The following is a 24906-nucleotide window of genomic DNA, read 5'->3' as shown; positions in this document are numbered from 1 at the left end:
CTCTTCCAGCTTCTGGTGGCTGCTGCATTCCTTGGCTTGTGACTCATCACTCCAGTCTCTGCCTGTAGTCACATTGGCTTCTCCTTCTATGTCACATCTCTGTCTGCCTCCCTCTTATGAGGATACATGTGATTGCATTAGGGCACACCCTGATCTTGAGGATAATCTCCCCATCTCTCAAGATCCTTAATCATATCTGAAAAGTACTTTTTTTTTTGCCATATAAGGTAACATTCACAGGTTCCAGGGATTAGAATGTAGGTATCTTTGGGGAGCCGTTGTTTAGCCTACCACAGTCTCTCTTGAAGCCCTATATGCAAGTTCATCACTAAATCCTGTTAACTCTACTCTTTGAAGGAGCACTCAAATAAAGTATTGCTTTTCCATTTCCAGGAGTTACAACTTTAATTTAGACCCTCATCATCTTCCCCTTAGGTCATGTTCTTCAAACATTTTGACTACTTTCCATTGTAAGAATTACATCTGAATTTATTATACATTCATATGAATATGCATATCAAATATGTACATACACATATAAACATGAATAAAGTTTGCAAGACAGCATTTACCCTTATATAGCATAGGTCCCAGTAATTTTTTTTCTTTTTTTTTTGAGATGGCGTCTCACTCTGTTGCCCAGGCTGGATTTCAGTGGTGCAATCTCAGCTCACTACAACCTCCGCCTCCTGGGTTCAAGCAGTTCTCCTGCCTCAGTCTCCCGAGTAGCTGGGATTACAGGTGCCCACTGCCACACCTGGCTAATTTTTGTATTTTTAGTAGAGACAGGGTTTCACCATGTTGGCCAGGCTGGTCTCGAACTTCTGACCTAAAGTGATCCACCCGCCTCAGCCTCCCAAAGTGCTGGGATTATAGTCATGAGCCACCACGCCTGGCCACTTCCATTATGTGTTTTTAAAATTTTCTTTCTTTTTTTTTTTTTTTTTTTTTGAGACAGAGTCTCGCTCTGTCGCCCAGGCTGGAGTGCCGTGGCGCGATCTCAGCTCACTGCAAGCTCTGCCTCCTGGGTTCACACCATTCTCCTGCCTCAACCTCCCGAGTAGCTAGGACCGCAAGCACCCGCCACCATGCCTGGCTAATATTTTTTGTAATTTTAGTTTCGTGTTAGCCAGGATGGTCTCAATCTCCTGACTGACCTCGTGATCCGCCCACCTCGGCCTCCCAAAGTGCTGGGATTACAGACGTGAGCCACCACGCCTGGCTTTTTTTTTTTTTTTTTTAATGTTGATCACAACACACTAAATTGATTTCATAACCTATTAATTTAGGCTCACGACCCATAATTTGAAAAACACTATAACTTTTGTGATAGTGAAACAGGTCAGGGTCACTGGTCTTATTATCTAAGGTGTTATCCTAGTTTGTTGTCTCATGACTGAGAAAATTAAGGAATGTGGATGCAAAGGGTGAGGTTGCAGTGAAAGTTTAATGAGTGAAAAAAGAAAGCTCTCTGCAGTGGAGAGGGAACCCCAAGTGAGTTGCTGTTTTTACAGTTGAATTCAAAAACTTTTATAAGAAACTCCTCTCACCTCTGTAGCTGTTTGAGTAACTTCTCTTATCTGAAAAGCTGTCTGCACAACTCCCCCTTATCTATGTAGTTGTGGGTATATCTCCAGGCAAGCATCAAAGCACTGCTTCTCTTCTTTGTGTAATTATGGGTTTATTTTAGGTAAGTCCCTTTCCTCCCTGTACAAGTTCCCAGGGAGCCTACTGTGTACATATCTGAAAGGGGGAAGAAACTTTCCTGGGAGCCCGCCATTTATACAAAGAGCAATTTGTGCTGGACCCTACATACTTATCCGTGCAGGTGCTGCCTGAGTTTTCCCCAGGCTGTTGTATTTTTGCCTGTAGCTATGATTTTTCAGGCAGGCTGCTTTTCCAAGGACTGGCCTTCACTGTTTACTTAACTGATTTCTCCTTTTCTTCTCCCTCAATAGCCTCCTAATTGATCTCCTTTTCTCCTGTATTTCTGCCCTTCAGGTGACCTTCCTCACTGATAAGAGAGTTTTCTTTCTAAAAATATTATTTGAATATCATTATATCAGAGACCTTTTAATGATGCCTCTTTGCCTAGTAAAGACCAAATGCTTTGATGTTGCATTCAAAGTCATCTAAAAGCTTTTACTATCCAATTCACACCCAAATATACTATTTTAAAAATGACTTTGTAACATTTATTATTGCAATACTTTTCACTGAGAACAGCTTCTTCCTGTAACAGGAAAATCCTGTAAGAATTTAAGATTAAGAATGCAGCCAGATACTGTGGCTCATGCCTATAATCCCAGCACTTTGGGAGGCTGAGGCAGGTGGATCACTTAAGTTCAGGATTTTGAGACCAGCCTGGGCAATATAGCGAGACCCCTGTTTCTACTAAAAATGTTAAAAATTATCTGGGCATGGTGGTGTTTGCCTGTAGTCCCAGCTACTTGGGAGGAGGATTACTTGAGCTCAGGAGAGTGAGTCTGCAGCGAGCTATGATGGTGCTACTGCACTCCAGCCTGTGCAACAGAGCAAGACCTTGTCTCAGAAAAAAAAAAAAAATTACGAATGCTATGTGTGAATGTCACCCCTCCTTAAAGACTTCCCTCATCTCCATCGTCAAAATTAATTACTCCTTTGGGAATATTCATAACAGTCTACTTGGATTATAATAATAATTACCTATCTCATAATTATTGTGAAGACTGAGTTAGTATATATAGAGTACTTAGAATTATGGCTGGTGCATATAAAATGCGCAACAAATATTAATCATTATTATAGTTAATTGGGAATATGTTCTGCTCTTTAGATAGTGAATTCCTTGAGGAAAAGCATCATCTTGTTAATCTTTTAATCTTCTATTCCAGTACCCCTCGTACCTTACTCAAAGTCGGCATTCAGTACTTACACACTGCTGGAAAGTTGGCCTTCAGTATTTACATAGTGTTAACTAGTAGAGTTGTGTTGTGAGATGCCTGTCTATTCTAATTTTTTGCTGACTCACTCATTAAACAATTTATTACATTTTATTCAGCTTTTTTGTCTGTAATTGAAGTAACTTACTTAAATGTGACTAAGCAAGTTGATAACATATTATTTATCATGACAGATTACATGCTTTTCTTTATATAAAAACATGACTGTGGACTGGGCATGGTGGCTCACACCTGTAATACCAGCACTTTGGGAGGCCGAGGTGGGTGGATCACCTGAGGTCAGGAGTTTGAGATCAGCCTGGCCAATGTGGTAAAACCCTGTCTCTACTAAAAATATAAAAATTAGCCAGGCATGGTGGCGGGTGCCTGTAATCCTAGCTACTCGGGAGGCTGAGGCAGGAGAATCGCTTGAACCCTGGAGACGGAGGTTGCAGTGAGCTGAGATTGGGCCATTGCACTCCAGCCTGGGCAACAAGAGTGAAACTCTGTCCCCAAAAAACGAAAGAAGGCTTGGCGCAGTGGCTCACACCTGTAATCCCAGCACTTTGGGAGGCCGAGGCAGGTGGATCACGAGGTTGGGAGATCGAGACCAACCTGGCCAACATGGTGAAACCCCATCTCTACTAAAAGTACAAAATTAGCTGGGCATGATGGTGCGTACCTGTAGTCCCAGCTACCCAGGAGGCTGAGGCAGGAGAGTAGCTGGAACCCAGGAGGTGAAGGTTGCAGTGAGCCAAGATTGTGCTACTATACTCCAGCCTGGGAGACAGAGTGAGACTCATCTCAAAAAAAAAAAAAAAAAAAGACTATGATAATACTGAAAATGGATGACCTTCTATGTAGGGCTGGCACTGGGTTTTAAATAACTTTCTAACTTTGGTCCATTGGTAGAGACTCTTAGGAAAATTGTAATAATAAGAGTTCCAAAAACTTAGTGGAACGAATACCTTGATCAATTATTGATGTCTGCTGTAGACACAAAATCAGAGACTATAGGTATTTGCTATATTTGGCTCATTTCATTTTAGTTCTGCTAGTAACAAATACAATTTATGCAGTCTGTGGCTAGCGAATACATTTTATCTGTGACTATGAAGCAAAAAGAAGCTAATTGATCCATATGAGGATTGAAGTTATGCTGTAGCTTGCCTCCTACCCATCTCCTTTCATGAACACTGTAGTCTTACCTATTATGCCATCATGAGATGATCTGAAATAAATAGGTATTCCTATTTAACAGGTGATTTATCAGGCAGAACAACCCTAATAGCAATTTTTATTTATTGTACCAGAATTGTGACTAGAAAATTGCTTGATATGACTGTGTTCAAACCATGACTAAAAAGCTGTATAATATGAATAATAATCTTAAAGATTAGAAAATAAATTTTTTTGCTATTTATCTTTGGTGAAAAAGTATACTCCTTCAGGTTACAGGTTACAAATAAGCATAAAACTTGAAAGCACAGTTTTGATTTTCATCAGGATCTTGTATGAAGAAAACTGTAGTACTTTTCTTCTAGTGATACCCTACTTATGCAGCACATAAAATATGGAAAATATATATTGTGTTATGTTAGAACACTTAATCTATTAACTTTGGATATCAATTTATTTCCTTATACAGTAATACATATGGTCTTTTTAGCCATTCATTACCATTTTCATGTGCAGTTTTTCAAAAAGGAGTTAGAGATTATCTTAGAAAAAATTGCATGTATTTCTTATCTCCCATTGCTGAGGTCATTTCTCAGTCCTCATCTTAGTTGATGAATCAGCGTATTTTTGACACAGATGATTTCTCTTCCCTCTTTAAAGCATTTTCAGTATTTGGCTTTAGGATACTGTCCCCCTTGATTTCCTCCTGTCTTTTTGGCCACTTTTTCCCAGTTTCATATCCATAACCTTTAAATATTGGAAGGCCCCAGGACTCAGTTCTTGTATCTCTTCTCTTTTTTTTCTTCATTTACTCCCTAGATTATCTCATCCAGAGTCATGGCCTCACCATCAGTATGCTGATGGCTGCCACATTTAGATCTCTAGCGCAACTGTGTCCTCCGAATTGCAGATTCATACATTCCATTGGGTGATATTTCCACAGGATATCTGACAGACATCTCATACTTTTTAAAAATTGAATTTTTCATTTTTTAAAAAATTTAATTTTATGGCTGGGGATGGTGGTTCACACCTGTAATCCCAGCACTTTAGGATGCCCAGACAGGTGGATCACTTGAGGCCAGGAGTTCAAGACCAGCCTGGCCAACATGGTGAAACCTTATCTCTACTAAAAATCCAAAAAAGTTAGCTGGGCGTGGTGGCACACGCCTATAATCCCAGCTATTTGGGAGGCTGAGGTGGGAGGAGCTCTTGAATCAAGTGTGAATCAAAGTGCTGGGATTACAGGTATGAGCCCCAGTGACTGGCCAACATCTCACACTTAACATGTCCAAAACTGAGTCTAGATATCTTCCCCTAACCCCAGATAAACCAACTCCTGTGTGTTTCTTTTCTTTTTACAGGATCTTGCTCTGTCACCCAGGCTGGAGTGCAATGTGATGCCATCTCGGCTTACTGCAACCTCCACCTCTTGGGCTTAAGCCATCCTCCCACCTCAGCTTCCTGAGTAGCTGAGACTATAGGTGTGCACCACCAAGCCCGACTAATTTTTTTTGGGTATTTTTATAGAGTTGGGGTCTCCCCATGTTGCCCAGGCTGGTCTCGAATTACTGGGCTCAAGCGATCTGCCTGCCTTGGCCTCCCAAAATTCTGGGATTACAGGCGTGAGTGAGCCACTCTTGCACCAGATTTATCTCAGATAGCGACAAGTCCATTTCTCCAGTTGTTCAGGCCAAACCTCTTGGTAATTTCTTGACTCCTCTCTCTCACATCCTCTCTAAAGCCTATTATTTCCTTTAATTTCTTTCATATTATATGTATGGACTTACAACCAATAATATTTCCTCTAATTTCATGTCCTATTACTCTTCATTCATTCTCTCAGCTTACGTGGTCCTGCCTTAAAGCTTTTGTACTTGAAGTTCTCTTGCCTGTAAATGTTCTTCCTCCAGATATCTGCATGGTGAACTCTCTTACTAACTTCCTTTGGGTCTTTCCCTAACATCATCTCCTATCAAAAAATCAACTATTCCCAACCTCCTGATATTTCATTGCTTTTACTTGGTTATTTCTTTTCTCCTTCACATTTGTCACTATCTAATATACTTACTTATTTTGTTTATCTGCCAAATGTTAGCTCCTTGATAGCAGGAATTTTGTCTGTATTATTTGCTGTAATATTGCAAGTGCTTATTGCTGTTCCTGGTGTATGGTAGATGATCAATAACTTATGTGTTGAGTGAATAAATTATTGAATAAGCATTTAATTCTTCATGAAATAGAAAAAAGAAAATGGTGTTTTTTCATATCAAGAAGCTTTAAAGAATAATTATGTGATTTTCTTAAATATTTAATTTTCATAAATTTATAGTAGTTATATAGGATATATTAGTTTGCTAGGTTGCCGTTACAAAGTCCCACAGATTGGGTGGCTTAAACAATAGAAATTTTCTCACAGTTCTGGAGGGTAAAAGTCCAAGATCAAGATGTTCAGCATAGTTGATTTCTTCTGAGGCCTCTCTCCTTGGCTTGTAGATGACTGTCTTCTCCCTCTGTCATTTTTTTTATTTTTATTTTTTTGAGACAGAGTCTTGTTCTGTCACCCAGGCTGGGATACAGCGGCATGATCTTGGCTCACTGCAACCTCCGCCTCCCAGGCTCAAGCAATTCTTCTGCCTCAGCCTTCCTAGTAGCTGGGATTACAGGCACACACCATGCCCAGCTAATTTTTTTATTTTTAGTAGAGATGGGGTTTCGCCATGTTGGCCAGGCTGGTCTCAAACTCCTGGCCTCAAGTGATCCACCCACCTCGGCTTCCCAAAGTGGTGGGATTACAGGCGTGAGCTTCTACACCTGGCCCCTCCCTCTCTCTTTACATGGTCTTTTTCTGTGTCTGTGTCCAAATTGCCTCTTGTTACAAGGATACCAATCATGCTGGACAAGGATACCAATCATGCTGGATTACGACCCATTCAAATGACCTCATTTTATCTTAATTACCCTTTTATTTTTTTTAAGTGTCTAAATGGCCCAATTAACTACCTCTTTCTTTTTTTCTTTTAGACGGGGTCTTACTCTGTTACCCAGGCTAGAGTACAGTGGTACAAACTCCTGTGCTGAAACCATCCTCCTGCCTCAGACTCCCTGAGTAGCTAGGCTAGGCTTACAGGCATGTGCTACCATGCCCCATGCCCAGTTAAATTTTTTTTTTTTTTTTTTTTTTTTTTTGAGAGAGAGTCTTGCTCTGTCACCAGGCTGGAGTGCAGTGGCACAATCTTGGCTCACTGCAAGCTCCACCTCCTCGGTTCAAGCGATTCTTCTGCCTCACCCTCCCAAGTAGCTGGGATTATAGGCATGCGCCACCATGCCCAGCTAATTTTTGTATTTTTAGTAGAGACGGGGTTTCACCATGTTGGCCAGGATGGTCTTGATCGTCTGACCTCGTGATCCACCCGCCTCAGCCTCCCAAAGTGCTGGGATTACAGGAGTGAGCCACCTCGCCCAGCCTAAATTTTTTATTTTGTATTTTTATTTCTGTAAAGGCAGAGTCTTTCTATGTTGCCCAGGCTGGTCTCGAACTCCTGGCCTCAAGTGATCCTCCCACTTCACCTTCTCAAAGTGCTGGGATAATTGGCATAAGCTACCATGACTGGCCCAATTACCTCTTTACAGGCTTTGTCTCCAAATGCAGTCATGTTCTGATGCTAGCGATTAGGATTTAAAGATAAGAATTACACAATTCAGCCCATAACATGGGGTCTTGCTTCAACAGTTAAATCATTTGGTGTGAATTAGACCACTCTTAAAATACCTTGCTCTAAAAGCTCATTGTTTCTTGTAAGACGATTTAAAATAATTTATAAAATAAATTAAAGTTTAAAGTCAAAGTTACATATGCCTGATTCACACAGACACACACACACACACACACATTCACACACAGATCATTTATTGTGTACTTACCATGGATTACACATCTCACTGAATGTTTTAGGTAATTACCTCATTTCATCCTTAGATTCCTATAAGATAGAAATTATATTTCCCCATTTTATATATGGTAAAATAGATTCAAAGAGGTTTGGTTGCTTCCCTAGAGAGTTGGGATTGAAACTCAGTTAATTGGATTTGAGTTCTTACCATTCAATTATGGATGTTGTAGAATAATGTCATCCAACAGAACTGTCAGCACTGTCCCAATACAGTTGCTACTAGCCACATATAGTTATTAAGCACTTGAAATGTGGCTAGTGTGACTGAGAAACTGAATTTTAAATTGTAATTAATTTTAATTAAAGAGCCACATGTGGCTAGTGACCACCATATTAGACAAAGAAGTTACAGATGTTTAAGGTGTGAAAATTCAATATAGTGATAAGCAAAAGTAATCACAGTAGTTTCTTGGAACAGAAATGAGGTTTCCTGGGTGTTTAAAAAAGATTTTTTTTTTTAATTTGGAAAAATAATATATGCATCTGGCTTTATTCAAATGGTTCAAAAGAGATTACAATGGGAAATGTCTACTTCTAACCATAGACTGTTATTTCCTCCCCAAAGACAACCACAGTTTCTACTTTCTTTTTTCTCCTCCAGAAATAGCCTATATGATATACAAATAGAAATAACCTTTAAAAAATAAAGATAGGCATTTTATTTTTTAACCAAATCACAGTCTAATTATTTAAAAACTTGAAAGCAAATGATTTTTTAAATACCAAATTTATTTTATTTCACTTCTAATCCTTCATGGAGTGAGGTGGACAATACATAAATATATGTTCTTATTTTCTAGTGTGAGTTCTCATAAGAGATTTGAAATATATATGTTCCCAAACTCAAAATATTCTCTACTGCTCTTCTATCCTGTAATATTTTTATTAGCCAGCAATTTAAGACCATGTGTTCCAGATAGCTAACCATTTTTAAATTTAATATTGACATGTTATGAAATTATACCTGTAGTGTTTACTTTAGATGATAGGTCAATGTTATTTTCTACTTGATTACCCATTTTTGTTAACACAACCTTTCTTACTCATTGTATAAGGATATCTATTATATAAAACTTATTAAAGCTTTATTATACTAGATTTACAACAATTGTGTACTATGATTCTAGTAAACAAAAAAATGTTTTCTTTTCACTACAGAAAACTTGAGGATATTATCTTTAGGAAGAAACAATATAAAGAACTTAAATGGACTGGTAGGTTGTTATTTATTATTATTTTATTTATTTAATTTGCACACATCCATGAATAATTTCTTGGATAAATTCCTTGAAATGGAATTGCTAGGTCAGAAGGTATCAGTTTCTTTTAAGGCTTTTGTGACATATTCTCAAGTTGCCCTTCAAAAAGTTTGTAACAACCTATACTCCCACCAGTAATGTGTGAGATTTCCCAATTTCCCATACCAGCCTTAGGCATTTAAAATTTTTTTGACATGTCTTATTTCTATATTTATTGGCCATTTGCATTTCCTTCCAAAGAAGGTAAGATGGAGTAATAACGTAAAACTAGGCAACTTCATGAAAGATTAAGTGTATTTTTCTTGTATTTGTTCCCGAAAAGACAATAATTTTTAATGTGTTTATTGTTAAATAATTCATAAACATACTGAAATTTTGTATGGCCCTGACTCCTTTCCCCTCCCAATAAATCTAGCTTGTGCTTTGTAAGAGGCAGTGGGGAGCTGAAATTGCAGTGGTTTTCAACAGTAACCTCCCAAGACCAAACAGGCTAACATGGCCATCCTCCTCAGTACAGAAACAGTGGTAACCCTGAATAGGAGTCATGTTCAGAGGTGCAATTTTGGAATTATCTCAAATTTATTAGCCAAACTGTGAATTATATTTCCACCTCTGTGATTCTATTTACCCACGTAAAGTGTTACTGATGAGTTTTAAAAATGCTTGGAAATTCTTAAGGGTCAGGCTGGGCGCGGTGGCTCACACCTGTGATCTCAGCATTTTGGGAGGCCGAGGTGGACGGATCACGAGGTCAAGAGATCGAGACTATCCTGGCTAACAAGGTGAAATCCCATCCCTACTAAAAAAAATACCAAAAAAAATTAGCCAGGCGTGGTGGTGGGTGCCTGTAGTCCCTGCTACTCGGGAGGCTGAGGCAGGAGAATGGCATGAACCTGGGAGGTGGAGCTTGCAGTGAGCTGAGATGGGGCCACTGCACTCCAGCCTGGGCAACAGAGCGAGACTCTGTCTCAAAAAAAAAAAAAAAAAAGAAATTATTAAGGGTCAGATTCTGGGATTAAATAAAGGAAGTTTATAACCATTAGATGAATTATTTGCTTTCTAATTGGATATAGTGAGTAAAATTCTTAATGCTCTATAAAAATTTGATTTTTTTTTTTTTTTTTTTTTTTTTGAGAGGGAGTCTTGCCCTGTCACCTAGGCTAGGGTGCAGTGGCGTAATGTCAGTTCACTGCAACATCCGCCTCCCAGATTCAAGTGATTCTCCCTCCTCAGCCTCCTGAATAGCTGGGATTACAGGCACGTGTCACTGTACCCAGCTAATTTTTGTCGTTTTAGTAGAGATGGGGTTTCACCATGTTGGTCAGGCTGGTCTTGAACTCCTGACCTCAAGTGATCTATCCGCCTTGGCCTCCCAAAGTGCTGGGATTACAAGCATGAGCCACCATGCCCAGCCCACAACTGTAGATTTTATAAAACACTGTACACAGGCTACGCTTAATTTATAAATAATGTTTTAGCTGGGCACAGAGGCTCAGATCTGTAATGCCAGCACTTGAGGAGGCCGAGGCAGTGGGATCACTTAAGGCCAGTAGTTGGAGTCAAGCATGGACAACATAGTGAGACCCTTGTCTCTACAAAAAAAAAATTTGTTTCTTTAATTAGCCAAGCATGGTGGCACCTGCCTGTTCTAACTACTCACGGAGCTGAGGCAGGAGGATCACTTGAGCCCAGGAGTTCAAGGCTGCAGTGAGCTGATTGTGCCACTGCACTGCAGCATGGGTAACAGATCAAGACCCTGTCTCTAAATTAAAAAATAAACAAAGAAACAAAAAAACAGAGATTTTTATGCCATTTCATAAAGCTCTCCCACTTCTGTAACCTCCAATATGATATTATTTACAGAGCAGACGTTTACTTTTTTGTTTTCAATACTTACAATGGGTTGACCTTAAAAAATCATAAATTTTAATAGTGAGAGGTGCCTTAAAGAACTTGTCCAACTTCCTCATTTTTTCCAATGTTTTTTATGGTGGTGAAATATGCATAACATAAAGTTTACCATCTAAAGGATTTTTAAGGGTATAGTTCAGTGGTAGTAAGTAGACTTGTACAACCATCACCATCCATCTCCAGAACTCTCTTCGTCTTGTGAGTCTGAACCTCTATAAGCATATAATAGCTTCCCACTGCCTCTTCCCCCATCCCTGGCACCCACCATTCCACTTTCCATCTTTACAAATTTAACTACTCTAGGTATTTCATATAAGTAGTATCATACAGCATTTATCTTTTTATGACTGGCTTATTTAACTTAGCGTAATGTCCTCAAGTTTCATCCATGTCGTAGCATGTGTCAGAATTTCCTTTCTGCTTAATGTTTTTTTTTTTGAGACTGAGTCTCACTGTATTGCCTAGGCTGGAGTGCAGTGGCGGAATTTCGGCTCATTCCAACCTCCGCCTCCCAGGTTCAAGCAATTCTTCTGCATCAGCCACCAAAGTAGCTGGGACTACAGGCATGTGCCACCACACCCGGCTAATTTTTTTATATTTTTAGTAGAGATGGGATTTCACTATGTTGGCCAGGCTGGTCTCAAACTCCTGATCTCAGGCGAGCCACCCGCCTCGGCCTCCCAAAGTGTTAGGATTACAGGTGTGAGCCATTGCACCCAGTCCGTTCCTGCTTAATGTTAAATGATATTCTATTATGGTATGTATGTACCATATTTTGTTTATCCGTTTGTGTATCAGTGGACACTTGGTTCACGTCCATCTTTTGGCTATTGTGAATTTACTACTGTGAACATGGGTGTACCAATATCTTGAGACCCCACTTTGATTTCTTCTGAATATGTGCCCAGAAGTGGAATGGCTGGATCCCCTGTTAAGTGATATCAGTTATCACATGATAATTGTTTTAATTTTTTAAGGAACTGCCAAATTGTTTTCTATAGCACCTGCACCATTTTACCTTCCTGCCAACCATGTACAGGGTTCCAATTTCTCCACATCCTCACTAATACTATTTTCTATGATATTGATAGTAGCCATCCTAATGGGTATGAGATGGTATCTCATTGCGCCAATCTCCTCATTTTACAGAGTAAGAAACTGAGGAGAGAAATGACTTGTTTACATGCAGAAGCTGACCAGCTTGCTAAATGACTGTTCAGTTATTGTCCAATTCTTGAAAGAGTCAGTTTATTTAATGACAGATTTCACTGAATTGATTCATTCAAACTTTGCCAGGTTTTCCTAATTGATATTCACTAGCCTACTTCACTAAAATCTTGTCTTTATTATCTACTTAACAAATACCTGTAGGAAATTGTATTATTGGCTGGGCACAGTGGCTCATGCCTGTAATCCCAGCACTTTGGGAGGCTGAGGCGGGCAGATCCCTTGAGTTTAGGAGTTCAAGACCAGCCTGGACAACATCTCTACAAAACCCATCTCTACCAAAAAGACAAAAATTAGCCAGATGTGGTAGTGTGCACCTGTAGTTCCAGCTACTAGGGAGGCTGAGGTGAGAGGATTGCTTCAGCCCAGGGGAGGTTGAGGCTGAAGTTAGCTGTGAGTGTGCCACTGTACCCCAGCCTGGGTGACAAAGCAAGACCCTGTCTCAAACAAAACAAAACAAAAAACAAATTTTTTATGTTTGAAAATTATCATAATAAATGTTGGAGAAGACCCTGAATTTTAGACCTAGCTCTATTATTTAATAGCAGTGTGTTCTTAGAAAAAGCCCTTAATCCCTCTATACCAGAAATCAAATAACCTGCCTTATCTTCTTTCAAGCAGATGTTGTAAGGACCAAATAATATACTCTGTGGGAATGTAATTTGAAAACCATAGCATTAATGAAAGTGATAAGGTGGTGCTGTTGTTTCCCCTCTTGGTGATTTCAGTATTTCAGTAGCTATTCTTAAAAAAACTCCCACACAGCTACTAGCTCTTCTACAAGTAGACAGGCAGGGTCTAAGTTCGCTTGGAAAGCTATTATGCATATCTTTATAAAGGAGACGGAAAGAAAAGGTTAAACATAAACATAAATCAAATTTTGTTCTTTTTCAGGAGGCAGTAGGGGACACGTTAGAAGAACTGTGGATCTCCTACAATTTTATTGAGAAGTTGAAAGGGATCCACGTAATGAAGAAATTGAAGATTCTCTACATGTCTAATAACCTGGTAAAAGACTGGGGTAAGCTGAGAGTGGCCCTTTGCTAACCGTCTACCGCCTGTTTATAGAAAATAGTCCGAGAGGGAAAAGATGCAAAACGAGAACGTTTATTTCTAAGCACAGAGAGAAAGTGGGAACATTTATGTCTAAGCTCAGAGAGAAATAGTATAGGAGTTTCTAAATTTTAAATGCTTAACATTTATATTTAACTATTTACTTAGGATGAGTATAATCTGATAGGTCCTGGTCCTATTAATCATGAAAAAAATTTAAGCTATTATCCAAAGGCTGAAGTAATCAGTTTAACTATAATACTTCATAGGCAGAAGACTTGTTTGATATCTATGTTACTTTGCTTTTTTATTGTACATAATTCATTCAGTTATATGCGATGAACTATACCAGTCTCTTTGGATACATAGTTGAATAGGACATTATCTCTGCCCTCAAGGAGTTCACAGCTTAGTGGGAAAAATTAGTTTGTAAGTTAATAATTATAAAACTATGTGATAAGAGGCCAGGCGCAGTGGCTCTTGCTGGTAATCCCAACGCTTAGGGAGGCCGAGGCAGGCGGATCACCTGAGGTCAGGAGTTCGAGACTAGTCTGGCCAACATGGCAAAACCCAAAAATTTTTTTGTAAAAATACGAAAAGATAGCCAGGTGTGGTGGTACACCCTGTAGTCCCAGCTACTTGGGAGGCTGAGGCAAGAGAGTTGCTTTAACCCAGGAGACAGAGGTTGCAGTGAGTGGAGATCATGCCTTTGCACTCCAGCCTGGGTGACAGAGGGAGACTCTTTCTCAAAAAAACAAACAAACAAAAAAAAAAACACAAAAACTGTGTGATAAGTTCTGCAATAGAGATTTGAATGAGTTGTTTTAAGAATTCAAAGATGAGGGAATGGGTACAGACAAAGGCAAGTTAGCTTAACCTACACTGATGCAGCACAGCATGAAGAAGACCTGTCACTGGAAAGTGATTTGTTCTTTTTGACTCTGAATCTCATTTCATTTTATTTCATCCTTATGCTAGCATTTAAAGTAAAGAAGTGTGTCTTCCTTTTCCTTCCCATCCTGTAATGTCTTCTGAGAACGACTTTATATGGTATAACTTTCCCAGTTTCCTTCAAAATCTTAAACAACTAATTGTCATGAATAGTCACAAACTGAGGGTTAATGATATTGGAATTTAATCCCCAAAATTGTAACAGTAAAACTTGCTGGGTGTTTTGTTTTGTTTTGTTTTGTTTTGAGATAGAGTCTTGCTCTGTCACCCAGTCTGGGGTGCATTGGTGCAGTCTCTGCTCACTGCAACCTCCACCTCTCAGGTTCAAGCAATTCTCCTGCCTCAGCCTCCTGAGTAGCTGGAACTACAGGTGCACGCCACCACGCCTGGCTAATTTTTGTATTTTTAGTAGAGACAGAGTTTCACTGTGTTAGCCAGGATGGTCTCAATCTCCTGACCTCGTGATCCGCCCGCCTTGGCCTCCCAAAGTGCTGGGATTACAGGCGTGAGCCACTGTACCCAGCCAAAACTTGCTGTTTTAATATGGAAAATATTATTTTACTTGTAGCTGAGTTTGTGAAGCTGGCAGAACTGCCATGCCTGGAAGACCTGGTGTTCGTAGGCAATCCCTTGGAAGAGAAACATTCTGCTGAGAATAACTGGATTGAAGAAGCAACCAAGAGAGTGCCCAAACTGAAAAAGCTGGATGGTGAGTGATTCTGAGCTGGCTTGGACCTGTCTTCTAGGCATAAAAATGGAATTTGTGGCATGGAATCGTGAAGAGGAGAAAAACTAAAGAAAAAATATCTCTGATATTCCAGGTCATTTCTATCTATATAAAATTGAATGGTCTAGGTTTGAGCCAAGGTAAGATGAAAAACTGCTAGGATATTTAGACTGGTACAAGATTCTCCCTAGACTGAAAGCTTACAAGAAAGCTAGGCCTGACCAGGCACAGTGGCTCACGCCTGTAATCCTAGCACTTTAGGAGGCTGAGGCGGGTGGATCATCCAAGGTCAGGAGTCTGAGACCAGCCTGGCCAACATGGTGAAACCCCATCTCTACTAAAAATACAAAAATTAGCCGGGCGTGGTGACGGGCACCTGTAATCCCAGCTACTTGGGAGGCTGAGGCAGGAGAATTGCTTGAACTCGGCGGGTGGAGGTTGCAGTGACCCGAGATTGTGCCATTGCACTTCATCCTGAGCAAAAAAGAGTGAAACTCCATCTCAAAAAAAAAGAAAAAGAAAAAAGAAAGAAAGAAAGCTAGGCCTAGGCCTTATAAATCTATGTGGGGCCAGTCACAGTGGCACGTTTCTGCAGTCCCAAGCTATTCAATGAGGCAGGAAGATTGCTTGAGGTCAAGAGTTTGAGATCAGCCTTCATAATATAGCGAGACAAACCCTGTATTTATTTTTTTTAATTGTATATTTATATTTTCCTGATATAAATTTCCTTCTGTTATGTTGGATTAAAGCTGGAATTATTCAGGGTTTGGTGCTGAGCCACCTCCTTTTCTCACTATTCCCTCTATCACAAAGAGGTCACCCATGAAAGCAGTAAGAGAGAAGGATCCTGGCCAGGTGCAGTGGCTCACACCTGTAATCCCAGCACTGTGGGAGGCCAAGGTGGGCGGATCATCTGAGGCTGGGAGTTAGACCCGCCTGACCAACATGGAGAAACCCATCTCTACTAAAAATACAAAATTAACCGGGTGTGGTGGTGTGTGCCTGTAACCCCATCTACTAGGGAGGCTGAGGCAGGAGAATCGCTTGAATCCGGGAGGCGGAGGTTCTGGTGAGCCACGATTGTGCCACTACACTCCAGCCTGGGCAACAAGAGCGAAACTCCATCTCAAAAAAAAAAAAAAAAAAAAAAAAGAGGGAGACGGATCCTGACTTCCAGACAACATCAAGTTCCATGTCTATCTACTATCTACTTGTACTTTTATGTAAAAGAAAAATAAACTTCTAGTTCACTTAAGCAAGTTAAAAAAAGAAAGAAAGCTAGGCTTGTCCTCAAGTCAGAAAGGTGACACAAAGGTCACAAATTTTGGTCAGAATCAAAAATTATTCTGATTATACAGAATAATCAGAAATACATGGTAAGCAGTTGCTTTTTTACAATTGGATCAAAATTGTGGTGTTCTCTCTCACTGTCTCTCCCCTCATCCCCAGTCTTAGTTTCCCAATATCTAATATCAGTGTCAGCATCAGTAGATAACCCTGATTAACTGAGTCAGGTCCCAGCTCCTCCACTTAATAGTTTGTGAAATTGTGCTAATTAATTAATCTCACCAAACCTTGTTTATTTGTAATCTAAAAAGTGGAGGCCAGGCGCGGTGGCTCACGCCTGTAATCCCAGCACTTTGGGAGGCCGAGACGGGCGGATCACGAGGTCAGGAGATCGAGACCATCCTGGCTAACACGGTGAAACCCCGTCTCTACTAAAAAATACAAAAAACTAGCCGGGCGAGGTGGCGGGCGCCTATAGTCCCAGCTACTCGGGAGGCTGAGGCAGGAGAAGTGAACCTGGGGGGCGGAGCTTTGAGCTGAGATCCGGCCACTGCACTCCAGCCTGGGCGACAGAGCAAGACTCCGTCTCAAAAAAAAAAAAAAAAAAAAAAAGTGGAGATGATAATAGTACCATTAGTAATCATTTAGAACATATATCAGAGTATTATTATGAGGATTAAATGAAATAATCTATGTGAAACACTGAACACATGGAGATAATCTATGCTAAACGTTGTGCTTAACATAAAGTAAGTATTCAAAATATATGTTATTAACTGGGTGTGGTGGCTGACACCTGTAATCCTAGCACTTTGGGAAGCCGAGGTGGGAGGATCACTTGAGGTCAGGAGTTCAAGACCAGCCTGGCCAACATGGTGAAACCCCATCTCTACTAAAAATACAAAAATTAGCTGGACGTGGTGGCGGGCGCCTATAATCCCAGCTACTTGGGAGATTGAGGCAGGAGAATCACTTGAACCTGGGAGGCGGAGGTTGCAGTGAGCTGAGATTGTGCCACTATACTCTAACCTGGGTGACAGAACAAGACTCTGGGAAAGAAAGAAAGAGAGAGAGGGAGGGAGGGAGGAAAGGAAGGGAGGAAAGGAATGAAAGGAAGGAAAGAAAGAGAGAAAGAGAAAGAGAGGGAAAGAAAGAAAGAAAAGAAAAGAAAGAAAGAAGGAAAGAAAGAAAGAAAGAAAAGAAAGAAAGAAAGAGAGAGAGAGAGAAAGAAAGAAAGAGAGAAAGAGAGAAAGAGAGAAAGAGAGAGGCCGGGCGCGGTGGCTCAAGCCTGTAATCCCAGCACTTTGGGAGGCCGAGGCGGGCGGATCACGAGCTCAGGAGATCGAGACCATCCTGGCTAACATGGTGAAACCCCGTCTCTACTAAAAAAATACAAAAAACTAGCCTGGAGAGGTGGCGGGCGCCTGTAGTCCCAGCTACTCGGGAGGCTGAGGCAGGAGAATGGCGGGAACCCGGGAGGCGGAGCTTGCAGTGAGCTGAGATCCGGCCACTGCACTCCAGCCCGGGCGAGAGAGCGAGACTCCGTCAAAAAAAAAAAAAAAAAAAAAAAGAAAGAAAAGAAAAGAAAAAAAAAGAAAAGAAAAGAAAGAGAGAGGCTGGGCACAGTGACTCGCACCTGTAATCCCATCACTTTGAGAGGCCGAGGCGGGCAGATCACCTAAGGTCGGCAGTTCGAGACCAGCCTGACCAACATGGAGAAACCCCATCTCTACTAAAAATATAAAATTAGCCAGGTGTGGTGGCACATGCCTGTAATCCCAGCTATTCAGGAGGCTGAGGCAGAAGAATTGCTTGAACCCGGGAGGCAGAGGTGGTGAGCTGAGATCACACCACTGCACTCCAGCCTGGACAACAAGGAATGGAATGGAATGGAATGGAATGCAATGCAATGGAGAATGGAATGGAATGGAGAATGGAATGGAATGGAAAGGAGAATGGAATGGAATGGAGAATGGAATGGAATGGAGAATGGAATGGAATGGAATGGAGAATTGAATGGAATGGGGAATGCAATGGAATGGAATAGAGAATGGAATGGAATGGAATGGAATGGAATGGAGAACGGAATGGAATGGAGAATGGAATGGAATGGAGAATGGAATGGAATGGAGAATGGAGAACGGAGAATGGAGAATGGAGAATGGAATGGAATGGAGAATGGAATGGAATGGAGAGGAATGGAGAATGGAATGGAGAATGGAATGTAATGCAGTGGAGAATGGATTGCAATGGAGAATGGAATGGAATGGAATGGAATGGAGAGGAATGGAGAATGGAATGGAATGGAATGGAGAATGGAATGGAATGGAATGGAATGGAATTGAGAATGGAATGGAATGGAATGGAATGGAATGGAATGGAATGGAGAATGGAATGGAATGGAATGGAGAGGAATGGAGAATGGAATGGAGAGGAATGGAGAATGGAATGGAATGGAATGGAATGAAATGGAATGGAATGGAGAATGGAATGGAAGGGAATTGGGAATGGAATGGAATGGAATTGAGAATGGAATGGAATGGGGAATGGAATGGAGAATGGAATGGAAAGGAATGGAGAATGGAATGGAGAATGGAATGGAGAATGGAATGGAGAATGGAATGGAATGGAGAGGAGTGGAAAATGGAATGGAGAATGGAATGGAATGGAATGGAGAATGGAACAGAATGGAATGCAATGGAGAATGGAATGAAATGGAATGGAGAATGGAGTGGAATGGAGAATGGAATGGAATGGAGAATGGAATGGAATGGAATGGAATGGAATGGAATGGAATGGAGAATGGAATGGAATGGAATGGAATGGAATGGAATGGAGAATGGAGAATAGAATGGAATGGAATGGAGAATGGAATGGAGAATGGAATGGAATGGAGAATGGAATGGACAATGGAATGGAATGGAATGGAATGGAATGGAATGGGAATGGAATGGATTAGAATGGAATGGAATGGAGAATGGAGAATGGAATGGAATGGAGAATGGAATGGAATGGAGAATGGAATGGATTGGAATGGAATGGAATGGAGAGTGGAATGGAATGGAATGGAATGGAATGTGGAATGGAATGGAATGGATTGGAATGGAATGGAATGGAGAATGGAGAATGGAATGGAATGGAGAATGGATTGGAATGGAATGGAATGGAGAATGGAATGAAATGGAATGGAATGGAGAATGGAATGGAATGGAATGGAATGGAATGGGAATGGAATGGAGAATGGAATGGAATGGAATGGAATGGAATGGAATGGAATGGAATGGAATGGAATGGAATGGAATGGAATGGAATGGAATGGAATGGGAATGGAAATGGAATGGAATGGAATGGAATGAGAATGGAATGGAATGGAATGGAATGGAATGGAATGGGAATGGAATGGAATGGAATGGAATGGAATGGAATGGAATGGAATGAGAATGGAATGGAATGGAGAATGGAATGGAAGGGAATTGGGAATGGAATGGAATGGAATTGAGAATGGAATGGAATGGGGAATGGAATGGAGAATGGAATGGAAAGGAATGGAATGGAATGGGATGGAGGATGGAATGGAATGGAATGGAATGGAATGGAGAATGGAATGGAATGGAATGGAATGGAATGGAATGGAATGGAGAATGGAATGGAATGGAATGGAATGGAATGGAATGGAATGGAGAATGGAATGGAATGGAATGGAATGGAATGGAATGGAATGGAATGGAATGGGAATGGAATGGAATGGAATGGAATGGAATGGAATGGAATGTAGAATGGAATGGAATGGAATGGAATGGAATGGAATGGAATGGAATGGAGAATGGAATGGAATGGAATGGAATGGAATGGAGAATGGAATGGAGAATGGAATGGAATGGAATGGAGAATGGAATGGAGAATGGAATGGAATGGAATGGAATGGAGGAATGGAATGGAATGGAATGGAATGGATGGAATGGAATGGAATGGAATGGAATGGAATGGAATGGAATGGAATGGAATGGAATGGAATGGAATGGGAATGGAAGAATGGATGGAATGGAATGGAATGGAATGGAATGGAATGGAATGGAATGGAATGGAATGGAATGGAATGGAATGGAATGGAATGGGGAATGGAATGGAATGGAATGGAATGGAGAATGGAATGGAATGGAATGGAATGGGAATGGAATGGAATGGAATGGAATGGAATGGAATGGAATGGAATGGAATGGGAATGGAATGGAATGGAATGGAATGGAATGGAATGGAATGGAATGGAATGGAATGGAATGGATGGAATGGAATGGAATGGAATGGAATGGAATGGAATGGAATGGAATGGAATGGAATGGAATGGAATGGAATGGAATGGAATGGAATGGAGAATGGAATGGAATGGAATGGAATGGAATGGAATGGAATGGAATGGAATGGAATGGGAATGGAATGGAATGGGGAATGGAATGGAATGGAAATGGAATGGAATGGAATGGAATGGAATGGAATGGAATGGAATGGAATGGAATGGAATGGAATGGAATGGAATGGAATGGAATGGAATGGAATGGAATGGAATGGATGGAATGGAATGGAATGGAATGGAATGGAAAGAATGGAATGGGAATGGAATGGGAATGGAATGGAATGGGAATGGAATGGAATGGAATGGATGGAATGAGAATGGAATGGAATGGAATGGAATGGAATGGGAATGGAATGGAATGGAATATGGAATGGGAATGGAATGGAGAATGGAATGGAATGGGAATGGAATGGAAGAATGGAATGGAATGGATGAATGGAATGGAATGGAATGGAGAATGGAATGGAATGGAATGGAATGGAATGGAATGGAATGGAATGGAATGGAATGGGAATGGAATGGAATGGAATGAATGGAATGGAATGGAATGGAATGGGAATGGAATGGAATGGAGATGGAATGGAATGGAATGGAATGGAATGGAATGGAATGGAATGGATGGAATGGAATGGAATGGAATGGAATGGAATGGAATGGAATGGAATGGAATGGAATGGAATGGAATGGAATGGAATGGAATGGGAATGGAATGGAATGGAATGGAATGGAATGGAATGGAATGGAGAATGGAATGGAGAATGGAATGGAATGGAATGGAATGGAGAATGGAATGGAATGGAATGGGAATGGAATGGAATGGAATGGAATGGAAATGGAATGGAATGGAGAATGGAATGGAATGGAGAATGGAATGGAGAATGGAATGGAATGGAGAATGGAATGGAGAATGGAATGGAATGGAATGGAATGGAACGGAATGGAATGGAATGGATGGAATGGAATGGAATGGAATGGAATGGAATGGAATGGAATGGAATGGAATGGGAATGGAAGAATGGAATGGAATGGAGAATGGAATGGAATGGAATGGAATGGAATGGAATGGAATGGAATGGAGAATGGAATGAATGGAATGGAATGGGAATGGAATGGAATGGAATGGAATGGAGAATGAATGGAATGGGAATGGAATGGAATGGAATGAATGGAATGGAATGGAATGGAGAATGGAATGGAATGGAATGGAATGGAATGGAATGAATGGAATGGAATGGAATGGAATGGAATGGAATGGAATGGAATGGAATGGAATGAATGGAATGGAATGGGAATGGAATGGAATGGGAATGGAATGGAATGGAATGGAATGGAATGGAATGGAATGGAATGGAATGGAATGGAATGGAATGGAATGGAATGGAATGGAGAATGGAATGGAATGGAATGGAATGGAATGGAATGGAATGGAATGGAATGGAATGGAATGGAATGGAATGGAATGGAATGGAATGGAATGGAATGAGAATGGAATGGAATGGAATGGAATGGAATGGAATGGAATGGAATGGAATGGAAGAATGGAATGGAATGGAATGGAATGGAATGGAATGGAATGGAATGGAATGGGAATGGAATGGAATGGAATGGAATGGAGAATGGAATGGAATGGAATGGAGAATGGAATGGAATGGAGAATGAATGGAATGGAGAATGGAATGGAATGGAATGGAATGGAATGGAGAATGGAATGGAATGGAATGGAATGGAATGGAATGGAATGGAATGGAATGGAATGGAATGGAATGGAATGGAATGGAATGGAATGGAATGGAATGGAATGGAATGGAGAATGGAATGGAATGGAGAATGGAATGAGAATGGAATGGATGGAATGGAATGGAATGGAGAATGAATGGAATGGAATGGAATGGAATGGAATGGAATGGAATGGAATGGAATGGAATGGAATGGAATGGAATGGAATGGAATGGAATGGAATGAGAATGGAATGGAATGGAATGGAATGGAATGGAATGGAATGGAATGGAATGGAATGGAATGGAATGGAATGGAATGGGAATGGAATGGAATGGAATGGAATGGAATGGAATGGAATGGAATGGAGAATGGAATGGAGAATGGAATGGAATGGAATGGAATGGAATGGAATGGAATGAATGGAATGGAATGGAGAATGGAATGGAATGGAGAATGGAATGGAATGGAATGGAATGGAATGGAATGGAATGGAATGGAATGGAATGGAATGGAATGGAATGGAATGGAAATGGAATGGAATGGAATGGAGAATGGAATGGAATGGATGGAATGGAATGGAATGGAATGAATGGAAGAATGGAATGGAGAATGGAATGGAATGAATGGAATGGAATGGAATGGAATGGAATGGGAATGGAATGGAATGGAATGGAATGGAATGGAAGAATGGAATGGAATGGAATGGAATGGAATGGAATGGAATGGAATGGAATGGAATGGAATGGAATGGGAATGGAATGGAATGGAATGGAATGGAATGGAATGGAGAATGGATGGAATGGAATGGAATGGAATGGAATGGAATGGAATGGAATGGAAGAATGGAATGGAATGGAATGGATGGAATGGAATGGAATGGAATGGAATGGATGGAATGGAGAATGGAATGGAATGGAATGGGAATGGAATGGAATGGGAATGGAATGGAATGGAATGGAATGGAATGGAATGGAATGGAATGGAATGGAATGGAGAATGGAATGGAATGGAATGGAATGGAATGGAATGGAATGGAGAATGGAATGGGAATGGAATGGAATGGAATGGAGAATGGAATGGAATGGAATGGAATGGAATGGAATGGAATGGAATGGAGAATGGAATGGAATGGAATGGAATGGAATGGAATGGAATGGAATGGAGAATGGAATGGAATGGAATGGAATGGAATGGAATGGAATGGAATGGAGAATGGAATGGAATGGGAATGGAATGGAATGGAGAATGGAATGGAATGGAATGGAATGGAATGGAGAATGGAATGGAATGGAATGGAATGGAGAATGGAATGGAATGGAATGGAATGGAATGGAATGGAATGGAATGGAATGGAATGGAATGGAATGGATGGAATGGCATGGAATGGAATGGAATGGAATGGAATGGGGAATGGAATGGAATGGAATGGAATGGAATGGAATGGAATGGAAGAATGGAATGGAATGGAATGGAATGGAATGGAATGGAATGGAATGGAGAATGGAATGGAATGGAATGGAATGGAATGGAATGGAATGGAATGGAATGGAATGGAATGGAATGGAATGGAATGGAATGGAATGGAATGGAATGGAGAATGGAATGGAGAATGGAATGGAATGGAATGGAAAATGGAATGGAATGGAATGGAATAGAATGGAATGGAATGGAATGGAGAATGGAATGGAATGGAATGGAATGGAGAATGGAATGGAATGGAATGGAATGGAATGGAATGGAATGGGAATGGAATGGAATGGAATGGAATGGGAATGGAATGGAATGGAATGGAATGGAATGGAATGGAATGGAATGGAATGGGAATGGAATGGAATGGAATGGAATGGAATGGAATGGAATGAGAATGGAATGGAATGGAATGGAATGGAATGGAATGGAATGGAATGGAATGGAGAATGGAATGGAATGGGAATGGAATGGAATGGAGAATGGAATGGAATGGAATGGAATGGAATGGAATGGAATGGAATGGAATGGAATGGAATGGAATGGAATGGAATGGAATGGAATGGAATGGAATGGAATGGAATGGAATGGAATGGAATGGAGAATGGAATGGAATGGATGGAATGGAATGGAATGGAATGGAATGGAATGGAATGGAATGGAGAATGGAATGGAATGGAATGGGAATGGGAATGGAATGGAATGGAATGGAATGGAATGGAATGGAATGGAATGGAATGGAATGAATGGAATGGAATGGGAATGGAATGGAATGGAATGGAATGGAATGGAATGGGAATGGGAATGGAATGGAATGGAATGGATGGAATGGAATGGAATGGGAATGGAATGGAATGGAATGGAATGGAATGGAAGAATGGAATGGAATGGAATGGAATGG

At 40.6% G+C, this 24906-nt stretch overlaps 1 protein-coding gene across 3 annotated transcripts in view; it reads left to right on the top strand.

Moving 5' to 3' along the window:
• The window catches only part of DNAL1 (dynein axonemal light chain 1), a 64604-nt gene that overhangs the window by 14298 nt on the left and 25400 nt on the right, over positions 1 to 24906 (top strand). For all 3 annotated transcript variants that reach the window (XM_050798895.1, XM_050798897.1, XM_050798896.1), the window contains exons 5-7: positions 9212 to 9267; positions 13345 to 13471; positions 15023 to 15163. In XM_050798895.1, coding sequence (XP_050654852.1) covers positions 9212 to 9267; positions 13345 to 13471; positions 15023 to 15163 — 324 coding nt within the window. The remainder of the gene's footprint in view (positions 1 to 9211; positions 9268 to 13344; positions 13472 to 15022; positions 15164 to 24906) is intronic.

The sequence above is a fragment of the Macaca thibetana genome, chromosome 7 (assembly GCF_024542745.1).
Source record: "Macaca thibetana thibetana isolate TM-01 chromosome 7, ASM2454274v1, whole genome shotgun sequence".
NCBI lineage: Eukaryota > Metazoa > Chordata > Mammalia > Primates > Cercopithecidae > Macaca > Macaca thibetana.
Note: the sequence above shows the minus strand (reverse complement) of the source record. Positions and strands in the feature narration are given on the sequence as shown.